The following is a 14,869-nucleotide window of genomic DNA, read 5'->3' as shown; positions in this document are numbered from 1 at the left end:
AGCCCCTGAAAGGTATCTCTGGCCTCCTCTAATTGTGACTATCTTACAAAACAGTGTATTAAAAGTTTAATGTTACTCATAAAGACAAAATAGTTTTTTTTTCTTTTCTTTTTTTCTTTTTTGAAACAGGGTCTCACTCTGTCACCCAGGCAGGAGTGTAGTGGTGCAATCATGGCTCACTGCAGCCTTGATCTCCTGGGCTTAAACAATCCTCCTCCTTCAGCCCCCTGAGTAGCTGGACTACACAGGTGTACGTCACAATACCTGACTAATTTTTGTATTTTTGTAGAGATGGGGTTTTGTCATGTTGCCCAGGTAAGTCTTAAATTCCTGGACTCAAGTGATCTGCCTGTCTTGGCCTCCCGAAGTGCTGGGATTACAAGCATGAGCCATCACACCCAGCCAATAAATAGTTTTTCTAAAATTGAAATACAGTCATAACTATTTGGAGTTCTGAATTCTCTTGCTTAGGGGTCTCCTTGGTTTACTATATAATTGTGGACAACCATTCCAGATATTTATTTCTTTTTTTCTTTGTTTTTAGGCAGAGTCTCATTCTGTCTCCAGGGCTGGAGTGTAGTGGTACAATCTCGGCTCACTGCAACCTCCGCCTCCCGGATTCAAGCAATCCTCCTGCCTCAGCCTCCTGAGTAGCTGGGATTACAGGTGCCCGCCATTACACCCAGCTAATTTTTTGTATTTTTGGTAGAGATGGGGTTTCACCATGTTGATCAGGCTGGTCTCGAACCTCTGATCTTGCGATCGTCCGCCTTGGCCTCCCAAAGTGCTAGGATTACAGGTGTGAGTAACCCTGCCCAGCCCTAGATATTTCTAATTTGTACAAATGTTCAAATAAAGCTTTTTTAAAAAGACTAATCTCTTTTCTATTTTGACCTTCCTAAATTTAGTAAACTTTCTAGTCCCTGAAAGCAGTTTGAATACAAACAAACCTCTACTGGCTTATGGTCAATTTAGAAACATATAGCAGCCAGAAGCATGTAGCTGCAGAGATAGTTCTTAGAGGTTAATCATCTAGTGGTGGTTCCAAATGGTTCCTGTAATTGGACTGGGTAGCCTACATGACTTAAAAAAACAAATATTTGATTACAAATGCCTGAAAGCAGTAATCAATTTAGTGAGACATCAAATCCAAATTTCAGCTCTGAAGCTTTCTCTCAGATACAGAATATTAATACATAAAAACATTTATGCTCTCCATTTTCACAATTGGTCATGTAGACAAAGTACTCACTCCTTCTCCTGTGGGGATTTGTCCATTGATGTTAAGAGTTCGGAAGGGGGAGTGAGTGGATAAGCGTTTATCCCATTCACTAGGCCGTGGTTCTGGTACAGACTCCATGAAGTTCTTTTTCAGCTCACTGATGCTGGCATGATGTTTTTTGATCTCCTCTTGACTTTTGTCTAAATCCTAGAGTTGAAAGGACAAAGATGCAAAACAATGCATAATCAGGACAAGAAATATACCAAGGGCAATCCATCAGAGACTGGGCACTGGTAGAAAACACACCACATCCAGGACAGATGTTACTAATCATAAACTGCATTCAAATTATAAATATACAACCTGGTATATTTGCTTGCCTTTTTTTTTTCTTTAAATAAAGTGCTTTTCTTAGAAGCTGTGAAGTATCACAACGCCATAGCTGTTAGCAGTTATATAACCCATAAAGAGCTCACGCATTAATTTATGATTCTTCTTCCCATTATGATGCAGCACCAGATCTCTAACTCCTCATCCCAAGAAGGTAATTCCACTACTCAATTAGACTCAGCTTGATAAATTATTTTAGGCTCAGCTCAGCAGGATGGAGATAGCAATAGATAAACTGTTTAATGAAGGCATGGTGAAACATATGACTTCCAACATTGGCTATCTTGTCTTGTTGAGTTGCAAACATACAATACCCCTCTATTTCTACCTGGAAATGGTTTTACTTCTCTATTACTAGGTGGTTGTTTTTGCTTTTTTAGGAACAAGAATAGCCCTTTTTTGATGTAAGAATGTATTACGGAAATTCCTAAAGACTCCAGAGCAGACTGTTACTATCTCTGAAAAATCACTCAGAGGTACATAATACAATGCCTTTTTTTGTCAATAATATGCACATAAACTAAAAGCGTTAGGCTTTCTAGCTTCTAACAGCTTCACTTCATTCCTTAGTACAATTCAAAACAGGGACTTCTTCCAATAACCTCCAAAGGATTGGGAGTGAGTTAATAAGAGTTCACGAAATACCTGAAATATCTCCTTGACAATTTAAAATAATTCAACTGTTACAGCAGATTAAAATTTTTTTTTAATTTTTGTGAGTATATAGTAGGTGTATATTCTAGTAAATTTGAATACTGGGCAACCTGAGGTTCAGGCAAGCTATTAAAGGAACATTCCAGGGAGAAATGAACAAAGTTTAGGTTAATAAAGCATGATCTAGAAATAATATTCAGGTTTATATAAAAGGAGGTATAAAACAACTTTCAAAAGGGGACTTGGCCAAAAATAATCTGGTAAATATAACTTGAAGACAAAAACTCAAATGTTCTTTGTCCAACAACACTTCAAAAAACCTTAAAAGATCTATGCTTGAGATCAAAACATGTGGGAGCCCATCACTTGATGACTGTAAAAAATTCTGTGTTTATTATACATCAAGGCAGCTCTGTATCCAAGAAAAGCATAATGCTAAATACATCTCCTAATATGCTAGGTGAATTGTGGGATTAGTTTTTCTTTTTTGGTTCTGTAGGAAACAGCTGTATTGGAGTAAAAAAATTAGTATTCTCCCTGGCAGTCTAGTGGTAGGATTCAGAAAAAAAAAATTAGAATTCATTTAAATCAAAATTTGTTTATAAGTTTTTTCTGAGGGTAATATAGATTTTAACTAAATAAAACTTTTTCAAAAGCAATGTCAAAGGGAAAACAGCATAAGAAGAATAATCAGCAAGATGATTTTGATTCTGGAGATATTCATTCAGAAAATTCATTAACTAGTCTATTCTTTTTATTTTTGCAAGACTGAACCATATATACCTGCTTTGAGATCAAACAGAAAGCTAACTCCAAAAGGGTGATCCTGTAGCTACCCCAGAAGAGTGTTTTGCTTGCAGGGATGAAATGTGAGTATATTTATGAATATGGACTTCACTGTAGGGGAAACAACAGTCTGCACTTTTGTTCCAGCTGAAAGAAAGCAAGCATGTCTACTAACTAAAGAAAAGCATGAACAAGCCCATTCAAAGATTCAGTGTTGGACTGAGCAACCAGACCCACTCAGCATGTCAGGTCCGGTGACCTAGCTCCTTACTGGAAATTAAATCTGTTTGGGTCAAGACAACTTAATATATTTGGGAGGGTTAAAAGTATGAATGGAGCAAAACAAAAATGAGCAAGAGATGCTGTGTAAAACAATACCTCTCTGAGTTAACCTTTTAACTTGTGATTTGCTACTCTTCTTGCCTAGCTTTGGATTGGCTTGGAACCTGAGAAAATAAATGTTCTGGTAAAACCAGTAGTTTCTGAGGGAGCTTTCTCCATCCTTCTTAGCTGGTTTTGTAAGAAACCTGTGGGGGCACAGAATAAAATTAAGATCTCAAAGGGACCTGTTCCAAATAGAATTTGTCATAGACAACTTGCTACAGGTTCTCTCTGGGAGATGGAGGAGGAGGTGGTAGCTCTAAAAATGAACTCGACCTTATTTGTGCCAGAACAAAGCATTAGTGGGGGCGGGGTAGGAGAAGGGGGAGGAGGGATGCTTAGGAAAAAAAAAACCTGCTAGAGTGACAGATAACTTGAGAGAACTTCTTTAAAAGGGGAAAAAACTTTATAATAACTAAAGAATGATGGTCAAATTACTTTGGCTGTGTTCAGGTTAGACACTTTTTGAGGCCTATCATTTCATAATTTTAGCAGCAACCAAACACTTCATTAAATATAAAATGTTCTCAAAAGGCAGTTAGTAGTTTTAATTTTCAAACACACTTATTTAGAAATCCCCTCTCATGGCTGTCAATGAAATGCTGAGGGAAAAACACATCACACGCAGGGACTTTGTGACTCTCAGAAGCCATAACACACCTCATGGAACAAAGAACAAATATATGATTGGTACTGCAGGTTCCAGTTAAGACGAAGTACTGAAGATGAACTAGTCAAGAAATATGGATGTTTAGAATTTCAAGATGTTACACTGCCAAATAAAGGAAATCAACCAACACTCACTATTCTTCCTAATCTCTGAAGATGGAACTACTCAGGTCTAGTTTAAGATATGGGCTAAAACAAAGAGATCTAGTTGCCAAGTTTGAAATATCTGATAGTCCAGCCTTGGAAAACTTCATGTTAAACAAGACAAATATATGTTAAGCACTTGGTATTGCACCCACCATGCAATAAATGTTCAATAAAGGCTGGGCATAACTTTTCTGAAAGTACTTGATACATATAACAGGTTCTCAAAACACAGATATTGACAAAGAATAAGATGAGGTTTAAATAATTATTAGAGGCTATATATTAAGCCAGAGATCTGGTTTTTAAAGTTTAGGCTGGGTCCAGTGGCTCAAGCCTGTAATCCCAGCAGTTTGGGAGGCCGAAGCAGCAGGATCGATTGAGTCCAGGAGTTCAAGACCGGCCTGGGCAACATACTGAGATCCTGTCTCTACCAAAAATGTAAAAATTAGCTGGGCATTGCGGCGTGCACCGGTAGTCCCAGCTACTCAGGAAATTGAGATGGGAGGAGTCTGGGAGGCTGAGCTGCCGTGTCAGAAAATAATCTTACAACTCCCATAGCAGACAACATGTTGCTATTTCTGAGTGGAAAATAGTGTAGTTTAATAGAGTTGGATAGATCCTAACTCACATCTTGGCTTTACCAGTTCTGTGATGATAGGGAAATTACCTAATTTCTTTGAGCTTCAATTTTCTCATCTTTTTTTTTTTGTTTCATTTTGTTTTAAGAGACAGAGTTTCACCATGTTGGCCAGGCTGGTCTTGAACTCCTGACCTCAAGTGATCCACCCATCTCAGCCTCCCAAAGTGCTGGGATTACAGGCGTGAGCCAGTGTGCCCAGCCTGATTTTCTCATCTTTAAAACAATCTCATACTCACAGGCCTGTTTTTATGATTAAACTATCTTATAGTAACTACTCAGTAAACACTAGGCTTCCCTCTTTCCTTCTTATATTTTGCTTTTTTCCCCCACAGTTCTGTCATTTTTCTACTATCTCCAATATTTTAAGTCCATTCCAAATTCCCTTCTTTTTCGCACTATCTTAGTTCAGAAAATGAAAGAATAGTACAAATTTGCATTTGGGACAGATGCAGCTTATACTCTTGAAAAATTAAAGGAACTTTTAGCAATGATGTAGAATTTTCTAAAGGTGGGTAAAACAATGGAACCATGAGAGATAGAGGTAGTCCCAATCATATATTTTACCAGGTTAAGTATGACAGATGGAAACTAAGAAGAATCAGAAGGCGAGATGTTTGCATATCTTCATGTTCACCAACATGCAAAAGCATTTTAAACCTAAAGTTCCTTCATGCAATGGCATGCAAAACCAAATGCAGCACAGAATGAAGAAAAGGGGATCAGCAAAGAATGCAGAAGGTTCCAGGCAACCAACTGAAATAAGCTTCAAGTTCATACAAACCTCCAACATTAAATTGCTATGTCTGATATAAATGTTTTCACCATCTAGTCTTTCTCTTTTTTTCTGTGAAAATGAAAGGGGGGAAAAACAGAAAAGCATAACAAATTAAAATGTTGTTCTTGCAGGAAAAAACTGAAAATTGGCAAACCAAAAAATACTTAAAATTAAATGTCCACAGCGCAGGATATGCCAACATGAAATGGTCAGAGAATCACAAGGACACACAGAGGACATGATTACCATGAGAAAATGATGACCTTGTTCATGAATGATGAAAGAATGTGATGATGTTATTTAAATAGACAGTGCTCCTGGCTTCATTGGCTTCTTATGTAACAAGCTGTTTTATGTTCATTTTTGAAATTAAACTGTTTGAGGGTTACCTTAAAACATATGACTTAAAAAATGCTGAAATTCTATGTACTATAGAACTATGTACTATGTGAAGAAATGCTTTAAAAACATGATTTAGCTTTTGGGATATATTTCATACTTAGCAACACTACAGTATCTAGATCTCTAATACCTTTTATAAAAAAGATATAAGAAAGATGATCATTTTATACATGATCAGCCAATAAATATATTTAGTTAACTGATTTAAACTGATTCGTCCCACTCTATAGATGAAAAGAATGAGACGCAGAGAAGTCAAACCCATAGTTACAAACATTACTGGTAGCTGCTGCTAAAGTGGGTGTTTTTTTGGAGACAGGGTCTTACTCTGTCACGTACACTAGAATGTAGTGGTGCAGTCGTGGCTCCTGCAGCCTCAACCTCCTGGACTCAAGTGATCCTCCTGCCTCAGCCTCCCAAGTAGCTGGGACTACAGGAGCACATCACCATGCCCAGTTAATTTATTTTTATTTTTGGAAGAGACAGGGCCTCCCTATCTCTTGCCCAGTCTGGTCTTGAACTCCTGGGCTCAAGGGATCCTCTTGCCTCGACTTCCCAAAGTACTACTAGGATTACAGGCATTAGCCATTTGTAATCCCAGCTATGATGATTTTCATTTTATGATAAATGCGTATAAAATATTATCAATGATTCCAAGAATATGATGTCATTGTGAAACAGTTCTTATAAATGTTAAATATAAAAGATAGGTTTGACTCTCACTGATTATTTCATTTTGCTTAAAAAGGTATTTTGCTACTGAAAAGTTTAATGAAACTTTTCAATACACAGTACAGGATTATGCCTTCTTCAATTATATGCAAATATATGTGTATATACCTATCTGTTATTTGTTTTGGGGTTTCTTTTTTTTTTTTTTTTTTTGAGACAGGGTCTTCCTCTAATCCTCAGGCTGGAGCACAGCGGCTCGGCTCACTGCAACCTCTACCTCCTGGGTTCAAGCAATTCTCATGCCTCAGCCTCCCAAGTAGCTGAGATTAAAGTTGTGCATCAACACACCTGGCTAATTTTTGTATTTTTAGTAGAGAAGGGGTTTCATCATGTTGTCCAGGCCAGTCTCAAACTCCTGACCTCAAGTGCTCTTGCTGCCTTGGCCTCCCAAAGTGCTGGGATTATAGGCGTGAGCCAATATGCCTGGCCCATATCCATTATTTGAAAGTATTAACAACTCCTGATTAAAAGAAATCAATGAAAAGAATGGATCACTGTCTTTTTAATGCACTGTAAGTCAGCATGGGTGAAATGGCAATGTAGTTTTATGAAAGTGAAAAATGGCTAACCTTCCTCATTCTTATCAGATCTTCAGTTTTTTCTGCAAGCTTCTGTTTTGCCATAATTTAAAAAAGACAGAAAAATGATAAAATGTTGCTCATTGAAGTTTGTTTGAACCTTCATTTTATAATTTTTTTTAAGGAGAAGGGAGTAAGGGAGAAGAAAAAAACTGAGGCAATGGAGGGAAAAAGGAATAAGTGGCCTGTTGGCACAAACCTGTGTTTGGTCACCATTTGAGGTGGGTACTGTCACCTCGGTGTGGGATTTTTCCACCTACATTTAAGAAATAAAGTAGTAAAAACATTTTAGGTTAGTAGGTTTCTATGAATAGTGTTGTTTCCAAATAACCTGCATCTTTAAGCTAGTTGTGAAATATGCTGACATGTAATCATCATGATGCAGTCTTGTGGAGGGTGTTACAGGGAAGGATATTACTCCCAAAAGTCATCTGTGTTTACCATCACATTTTCAAGGGCTAAAAAAGTAATATGTATATCCAAATTATCAAAAAAGAAAATTAAGGTAAGCATTCTACTGATGAAGAAAACGTATTTTCATGTTTATTTATAAAACAGTACCCACTAGAAATAATAATTTAGGCCTATTTAATGCAATAGCCATGTTTGTGTTTTGCCTTTGGAAAATGATCTGGGCTGGGCATGGTGGCTCACACCTGTAATCCCAGCATTCTGGGAGGCCAAGGCGGGCAGATCACAAGGTCAGGAGTTTGAGACCAGCCTGACCAACATAGTGAAACTCCGTCTCTACTAAAAATACAAAAAATTAGCTGGGCATGGTGGCACATGCCTGTAATCCCAGCTACTCAGGAGGCTGAGGCAGGAGAACCATGTGAACCCGGGAGGCGGAGATTGCAGTGAGCTGAGATCGTGCTACTAAACTCCAGCCTGGGTGACAGCGAGACTCCGTTTCAAAAAAAAAAAAAAAAAGATCTGGAAGTACTTTAAATAACAATTAATTAGCAAATTTACACATGAAGTTTTCAATGTATGACATATATGATAGGAAGAAAAAGAAAATCTTTACAGTTAAAGCACACATGTAATAAACCACATATGACACCAAACTGGTAAACACAAAGGACTTTGTTAGTTGATCAATATTCTTAAGGAGGTACTTCATTCTTCAGTTTATTACACAACAAAACATTACAATAAACTCAATTTAAATTTTGACTAACACATGCAATTACTCCCAGGACTGGTTTATAAACAAGCACATGCAGGATTCAGCCACAACATTCAACACACTGCAATCTCTTCTAGGGAGCTGGAACCTGTGTGTTTGGTAGAAGAGCAAGATTCATCCTTAATAACAGTAAAAAGAGAATAGCTAAGGTCTCCTGCCTTGCTTTGAAATACCTTTAGTAATGTCATTTTATATGTAGAAAATGGAGTAATTAATTTTAAAAAACCATACTATTAAGAGGGAGCATATTAGAGTGAGCAACGCCCAAAGCATTGGATATTTTAAATTAAAAAATTAATTGTTTTTACTAAGGGCTAAATCATTTTGTATCATTAAGTTCTTTACAGAACCTGATCAATCTGTGGTGTTGATATTCTTTTTAATCACACTAAGCAGCATTACTTTGGAGTACAATGTCATTGTGCTATTTTCTCTAAATTGAGTCTAAAAAACCTAACAGATCACCAAACTTTGTGACAACATCAAGTATTAAGCACATCCTGCTACTGCACTTTAATTATCAGGGGTAATTAACAATTTTGGGTCATTTCTATGCTGAGTCCCAGCATACTTGGTGTGTGGTCATTAACATGTTTTTTACCCCAGACCTTAAATTTCTTATGGATAAAATGGAGATAATGCCTTTCTAGAATTATACATTTAGCAAATGATAGTGTTAAATTATTTTACAAAGCTTAAATTTCTTCTTCAAATGAATAATTACTTCTTTTTGCTTCAGATCCTTATTAATCCAATAGCAGAAAACTGAGAGCCTCTACTTCAGTTTAAGAATTGAGGCCAAGTTGCAATAGTAGTTCTGTCTATGACCCTACATAGAATATTAAGTGAGATAACAATATACATGGGGGAGATAGTACCTACCACAGTACTTTCAGAATAGATCTCATTAAAGTGACAACAAAAAGCTATCTCTACCTGGCACCAAACTAATGTCAGATAATGAAATTTTCACAGATACAAGCCTACTTTATCACTATTATTGCTATATATAATAAATATGGCTTCATGTAAATGTCACTTTTTTTTTTTTCTTTTTGAGACAGAGTCTTGCTCTGTCACCCAGACTGGAGGGCAGTGATGTAATCTCGGCTCACTGCAACCTCCACCTCCCAGGTTCAAGTGATTCTCTGCCTCAGCCTCCCGAGTAGCTGAGATTATAGGTGTCTGCCACCAGGCCCAGCTAATTTTTGCATTTTTAGTAAGACAGTGTTTTGCCATGTTGTCGAGACACAGGCTGGTCTCGAACTTCTGACCTCAGATGATCCACCCATCTTGGCCTCCCAAATTACTGGGATTGGTGTGAGCCACCATGCCTGGCCATCATAGTTATTTTCTAACTGCTACATATAAAATTAGCTCAGAGTCACCCTTAATTCTGCCACCACTATTACAGTAATAGGTTATCAGAGGTGGCATTCAGTCTCATTTCAATACAAGTAACTCAAAACATGTATCTATGTAGAATTAATTGGCAATAAGACCCCCTATCTGGCACTTAAAATGGAAAGCATATACCAGATAGTGATCTCTTCACTCTGCTAAGTTCCCAAGAGCAAAGGGAGTCTACTGTTGAAGATATTTATGTCTATGTTACAGGGAAAAAGGAGAACAAGTAAGTTAACAGAAGCCAGAGGAATATTAGGCACTAGGAAGATTCCCCTGACAATTCCAGTAATCCAACACTTTTTAGTTAGTATAACAAATGGAAGGATAGTCACAAGGTCCCGGTGAGATATTCTAACATTAAAAACTGAGGAGGTAATCTAACATTAAAAAGGCATTGTTGACACTGAACTTGATGACCAATGTCATAAATATCTGGCTAGGTATAAAAATGCAAACACGAACCACTCACTCAATCTGTTTTTCTCTCTGGACTCAAGGTAGTGCCAAATGGACAGTAAAACTATGTCATATTTAACTGTTTATTTATTATGATTTTTTTGAGCCAGAGTCTTGCTCTGTCACTCAGGCTGGAGTACAGTGGCACAATCTTGGCTCACTGCAACCTGTGCCTCCTAGGTTTGAGCAGTTCTTCTGCCTAAGCCTCCCCAGTAGCTGGGATTACATGCACCTGCCACCATGCCCAGCTAATTTTTATATTTTTAGTAGAGATGGGGTTTCACCATTTAAGACAGGGTCTCATTTTGTCACCCAGGCTAAAGTGCAGTGGTTCAATCTCCGCTCACTGAAGCCTCCTCAACTTCTCAGGTTCAAGTTATCCTTCTGTCTCAGTCTCCTAAGGAGCTGGGACTACAGGTGCACGTCACCATACCCAGCTAATTTTTGCATTTTTTGTAGACATGGGTTTTGCGATTTTGCCAAAGCTGGTCTTGAATTCCTGGGCTCAAGTGATCCACCTGCCTCACTCTCCCAAAGTACTAGGATTACACCTGGCCTGACAGTATTTTTTCTTTTTTAAAAAAATACAATCAAAACAGAGTTAGATTGTCTACTGCTCTAGAGATAAACTAGATATTAATCTGGCTCCAAAATAACAGGGTTAATCCATCTGCCAAAGAGAGGACACTTACTAAGATCTTATACAGTTCCAAATTAAAAAAAAAAAAATTTTCTTAACAGACATATAAAAATGTAATTCTTCTTATGTAGACTGCTTCTCCTAATTCCTGTTGCCAACAGTAAGACCTATATTTATTTCAATAAATCTGAGCTAGCACCTCGACTCCATCACTGCTTAAATGTGTTTAAAAAGCTTAACATATAAAGGGTCAGTGTAGTCACTGTCTGGGAAATCTGTTAATTAAATTGGTGATTTTTCAACACATGCAGTGACTGTGGGTACAATTAACTCAGAATCATAAGCAACTCAGCAGTATAACCTCTCCTACATAATGAATCTTCTCTTTTTTGTAAGGCTACTTAAGATTTCAGCAACCACAGAGATGTGCTTTAAGTAATACCTGTTCTTTGGAAATGTGTATACATCCATCTTAGAAAATAAAATATTTTAATCACAATAGCACAGCTTAGTCTTAAAAAGCAATGTGGAGATTCCCTCTAGATGAGTAAAAATCATTTTAAAAAGCAGAGGATCAATCATACTGGTGTGTTTTATAAGCTCATTTTAAAAAACACTAACTTGGGTCAAGGTGTGGGTCACCTTGTAACTTCTGAGATAGCTTACAGTCTTATTGACATACTCTACGAAAATATTTTACAGGTTCATGGGAGACTTCTTCATTTAGATAGATTGAGGAATAACTTTATTAGGAGTCTACAAGAATAAGCAATTGCTTTGAAAGCCTTCCTGGTCCAAAAGTTAAGGCCTCTAAACCACAAAGTGAGTTAGCCAGGTATTTGGACTGATGACATACCTTCCATGCTTCTGTGGGCTCTGGCTCAGCTTGCTCAGGTGGCTCTTCTTCCTTTTTCACTTCAGCCTTCACTGTTTCCTTCTGTGCTTTAGCTACCCCTGTTTTTTTAGCAGAGGCACCTGGGACACCGCCTTCTGCGACCTGACTCTGAGCAATGGTGGGTGCAGAAGTGGGCCGAGGACTTCGGTCTGCTGAATCAACAGCTGCTGCTATGTGAGAAAGGGAAAAGGGAAAAAAAGGTAAAGGCCAGAGCTACTGTATTATTTAAAACTCACCAGGCAAAATAATTGTGAACCCAGGATACATACAAATGTTACAACATTTAGTGGGCTATCACACAGAGGGTAAAAAATAAATCATTAGTGCTCTGCCAAGGAACTGATAAAAACAAGAAAGTTAAATGTACCCTCAGTAGAAAGGTTAAAATGTGTTAATGATGATGTTCCATGAATGCAGAATTCAGGGGAGACAAGATCAAAGAAAAGAAATAGAAAATCCATTTATCTTGTAATTTTAGTTTCAAAAGCCTACAATGTTGTCTATGGTGGGGGAAAAAAGGGAGTTAACTAAATCTGTTTTCTTCCATGAGGCCTTTTAAAAATAAAGATCTGTTCATTTTTAGGTTATTTTAGGAACCTAAAAATATATTGTAGGAAAAAAGAATTAAGTCTGATTTCTTCTGTAAGCCTTCTTGGAATGATTACAAAATAACTTGATAAATAGCTCTTCTGATAAGACAGGACTATTTTCTGATGCTTGAAAGGACGAATCTTTGAACCAGATGCTTTCCAATAGTAAATGATTTGATTAAAATAAAATCTTTTGACTGTCAGTCCTCAAACCTGGACAAAAATATCTTTTGAGTTCTGTCCTACTATCTGTCAGTCTTACCAATTTGTATTACAGCTCTTTTTCTCTACTATATGTAGGGCAGTGGTTCTCAACTGGGGTAAATTGTCCCCAGAGAATATTTGGCAATGTCTGGAGACATTTTTGGTTGCTACAACTGAGGAGGGGAGAGAAGGAGGTACTGGCATCTAGTGTATAGAGGCTGAAGTTACTGAGGTTGGGAAACCTTAATTTAGGAGAAAAGCCATATAGACTGTTTTAGAGAAAATAAACTACATAGGCTTATGATAAAAGCTCAATCTTTTCAAAGAGCTAATTGTTGTTTTATAATATTTTGTATCTAAGTTTTATACAGCTTACTTCAATACAATCACTCATACTCTTCTTATGGTTTTTATGTTCATTCTTTCAGGGATACAAAACATTTACACTTTGTAATAAAACTTCACTTACCTGACAGTATCTAGGAATGAAAGTATTCTCCTATATGATTTAGTTTCTGATAACATATCATTATCCTCTTTTGTACTCAGACTTTTAATCAACTTGCATGGAAATCAATAATTTTTATTATATACTTTCCTGCATTCTTAAACTGATTATAACTGAACATAATTCATCCTGAAATTTTTAGATTTATAAACTGTAAGGATCAGTTACAGGAATTCCACGAATCTGAACAGATAAAAACGTAAAATTTGCCACTACTTCATACAACAATATTAAGAAAGAAATCTTGGCTGTGTGCGGTGGCTTACACCTGTAATCCCAGCACTTTGGGAAGCTGAGGTGTGTGGATCACCTGAGGTCGGGAGTTTGAGATCAGCCTATCATGTGACAAAACCTTGTCTTTCACTAAAAATATAAAAATTAGCCAGGCGTGGTGGCAGGCACCTATAGTCCCTGCTACTCGGGAGGCTGAGGCAAGAGAGTCACTTGAACCCGGGAGGCAGAGGTTGCAGTGAACTGAGATCATGCCACTGCCCTCTAGCCTGGATGACAGAGCCAGACTCCATCTCAAAAAAAAAAAAAAAAAAGAAAGAAAGAAATGCTCATTACCCTGTTGTGATTTCCAGTGAAAGAAATAATTCATTAGAGGATATATAGGAAAAACAGCAGAAATTCAAGAATCTCCTTTATCTTTCCATGAAAAATCTGTGGCCTCTTGCACAGATTGCTACTACTAGGTTAGTAGTAATAACTCTGGATTAGCACAGAGCTACTACTAATGGGTGCTTTAAGCAGTCACTGCAAGAATGGCAGATGGCAGACTAAACCTGACAACACAGGGGAATGTGACAAAATATTTTGTTCACAGTTGTGTTAAAGTATCATTATACATGTATATTCACACCTCCTCTCAAAGAATTAATTCAACTATGCCTGGCATCATAGAAACATAGCCCATGCTTTCACCATGTGTTATTTTGCCACTTGTCTTTGGTTTTAATTGCAGAGCCAAATGATTTATGCCTTCAGCATTCCTAGCCTTGGCAATCTGTACTGTATGTGGAAAAGAAGGTATTAGTGTGGAAACTGACAGAAACAGAGCTCAGAGATTGGAAAAATAATAACATTACAATAAAAAGCCCTGGCTGTGAAAGGCTGCATGGAACAGAGGAAAAAGCCAAATCATAAGTCTTAGGCCCACACTCATTTCAATCACATACAGTATTGTGACCCAAGGCATGATGCTTAATCTTACAAACTTCAGTCTAATCATTTGTAAAATATGGAAGATATTAGCTCTACAAAATAGTTGGAAAAGGAATATTCAATGGTTATAAAGATACTTCATGAATCTTAAATATTAATAACTTCTAATGGCATACCTTAGTCCTTGTATTTCTTCTGTTGTCGGTTAATATTATTTCAAGAGTATGCTGGGAAAAATTAATTATATACGCATGGATATGCAAGCAAGTGAAAGATACCACTTGGGAGCCCTGAAGAGAGAAACTTTCATTTTCTCAACAAGGAGACTATAAACAAAATCACAAAAAAAATATCATGGTAGTGATCATGGCTTTTTTTTAACAGCTTTTTTGAGATATAATTCACATGCCATACAGTTCACTCATTTAATGTATATAATT

The 14,869-nt window shown here is 37.2% G+C and overlaps 1 protein-coding gene across 50 annotated transcripts in view; it reads right to left on the bottom strand.

Annotated features, from left to right (window-relative positions):
* Positions 1–14,869, bottom strand: part of EPB41 (erythrocyte membrane protein band 4.1) — a 221,656-nt gene that overhangs the window by 52,588 nt on the left and 154,199 nt on the right. For 8 of the 50 annotated variants that reach the window (XM_078330953.1, XM_009000771.5, XM_035308420.3 and 5 more), the window contains exons 12-16: positions 11,925–12,133; positions 7,576–7,632; positions 7,368–7,409; positions 5,671–5,733; positions 1,253–1,429 (exon numbers count right to left, since the gene is read on the bottom strand). In XM_078330953.1, the coding sequence (XP_078187079.1) occupies positions 1,253–1,429; positions 5,671–5,733; positions 7,368–7,409; positions 7,576–7,632; positions 11,925–12,133 (548 nt within the window). The remainder of the gene's footprint in view (positions 1–1,252; positions 1,430–5,670; positions 5,734–7,367; positions 7,410–7,575; positions 7,633–11,924; positions 12,134–14,869) is intronic. The other 42 variants (XM_078330939.1, XM_078330964.1, XM_078330971.1 and 39 more) reach the window with 7 other exon arrangements.

The sequence above is a fragment of the Callithrix jacchus genome, chromosome 7 (assembly GCF_049354715.1).
Source record: "Callithrix jacchus isolate 240 chromosome 7, calJac240_pri, whole genome shotgun sequence".
NCBI classification, from domain to species: domain Eukaryota; kingdom Metazoa; phylum Chordata; class Mammalia; order Primates; family Cebidae; genus Callithrix; species Callithrix jacchus.
This window is presented reverse-complemented; position numbering and strand designations above follow the sequence as displayed.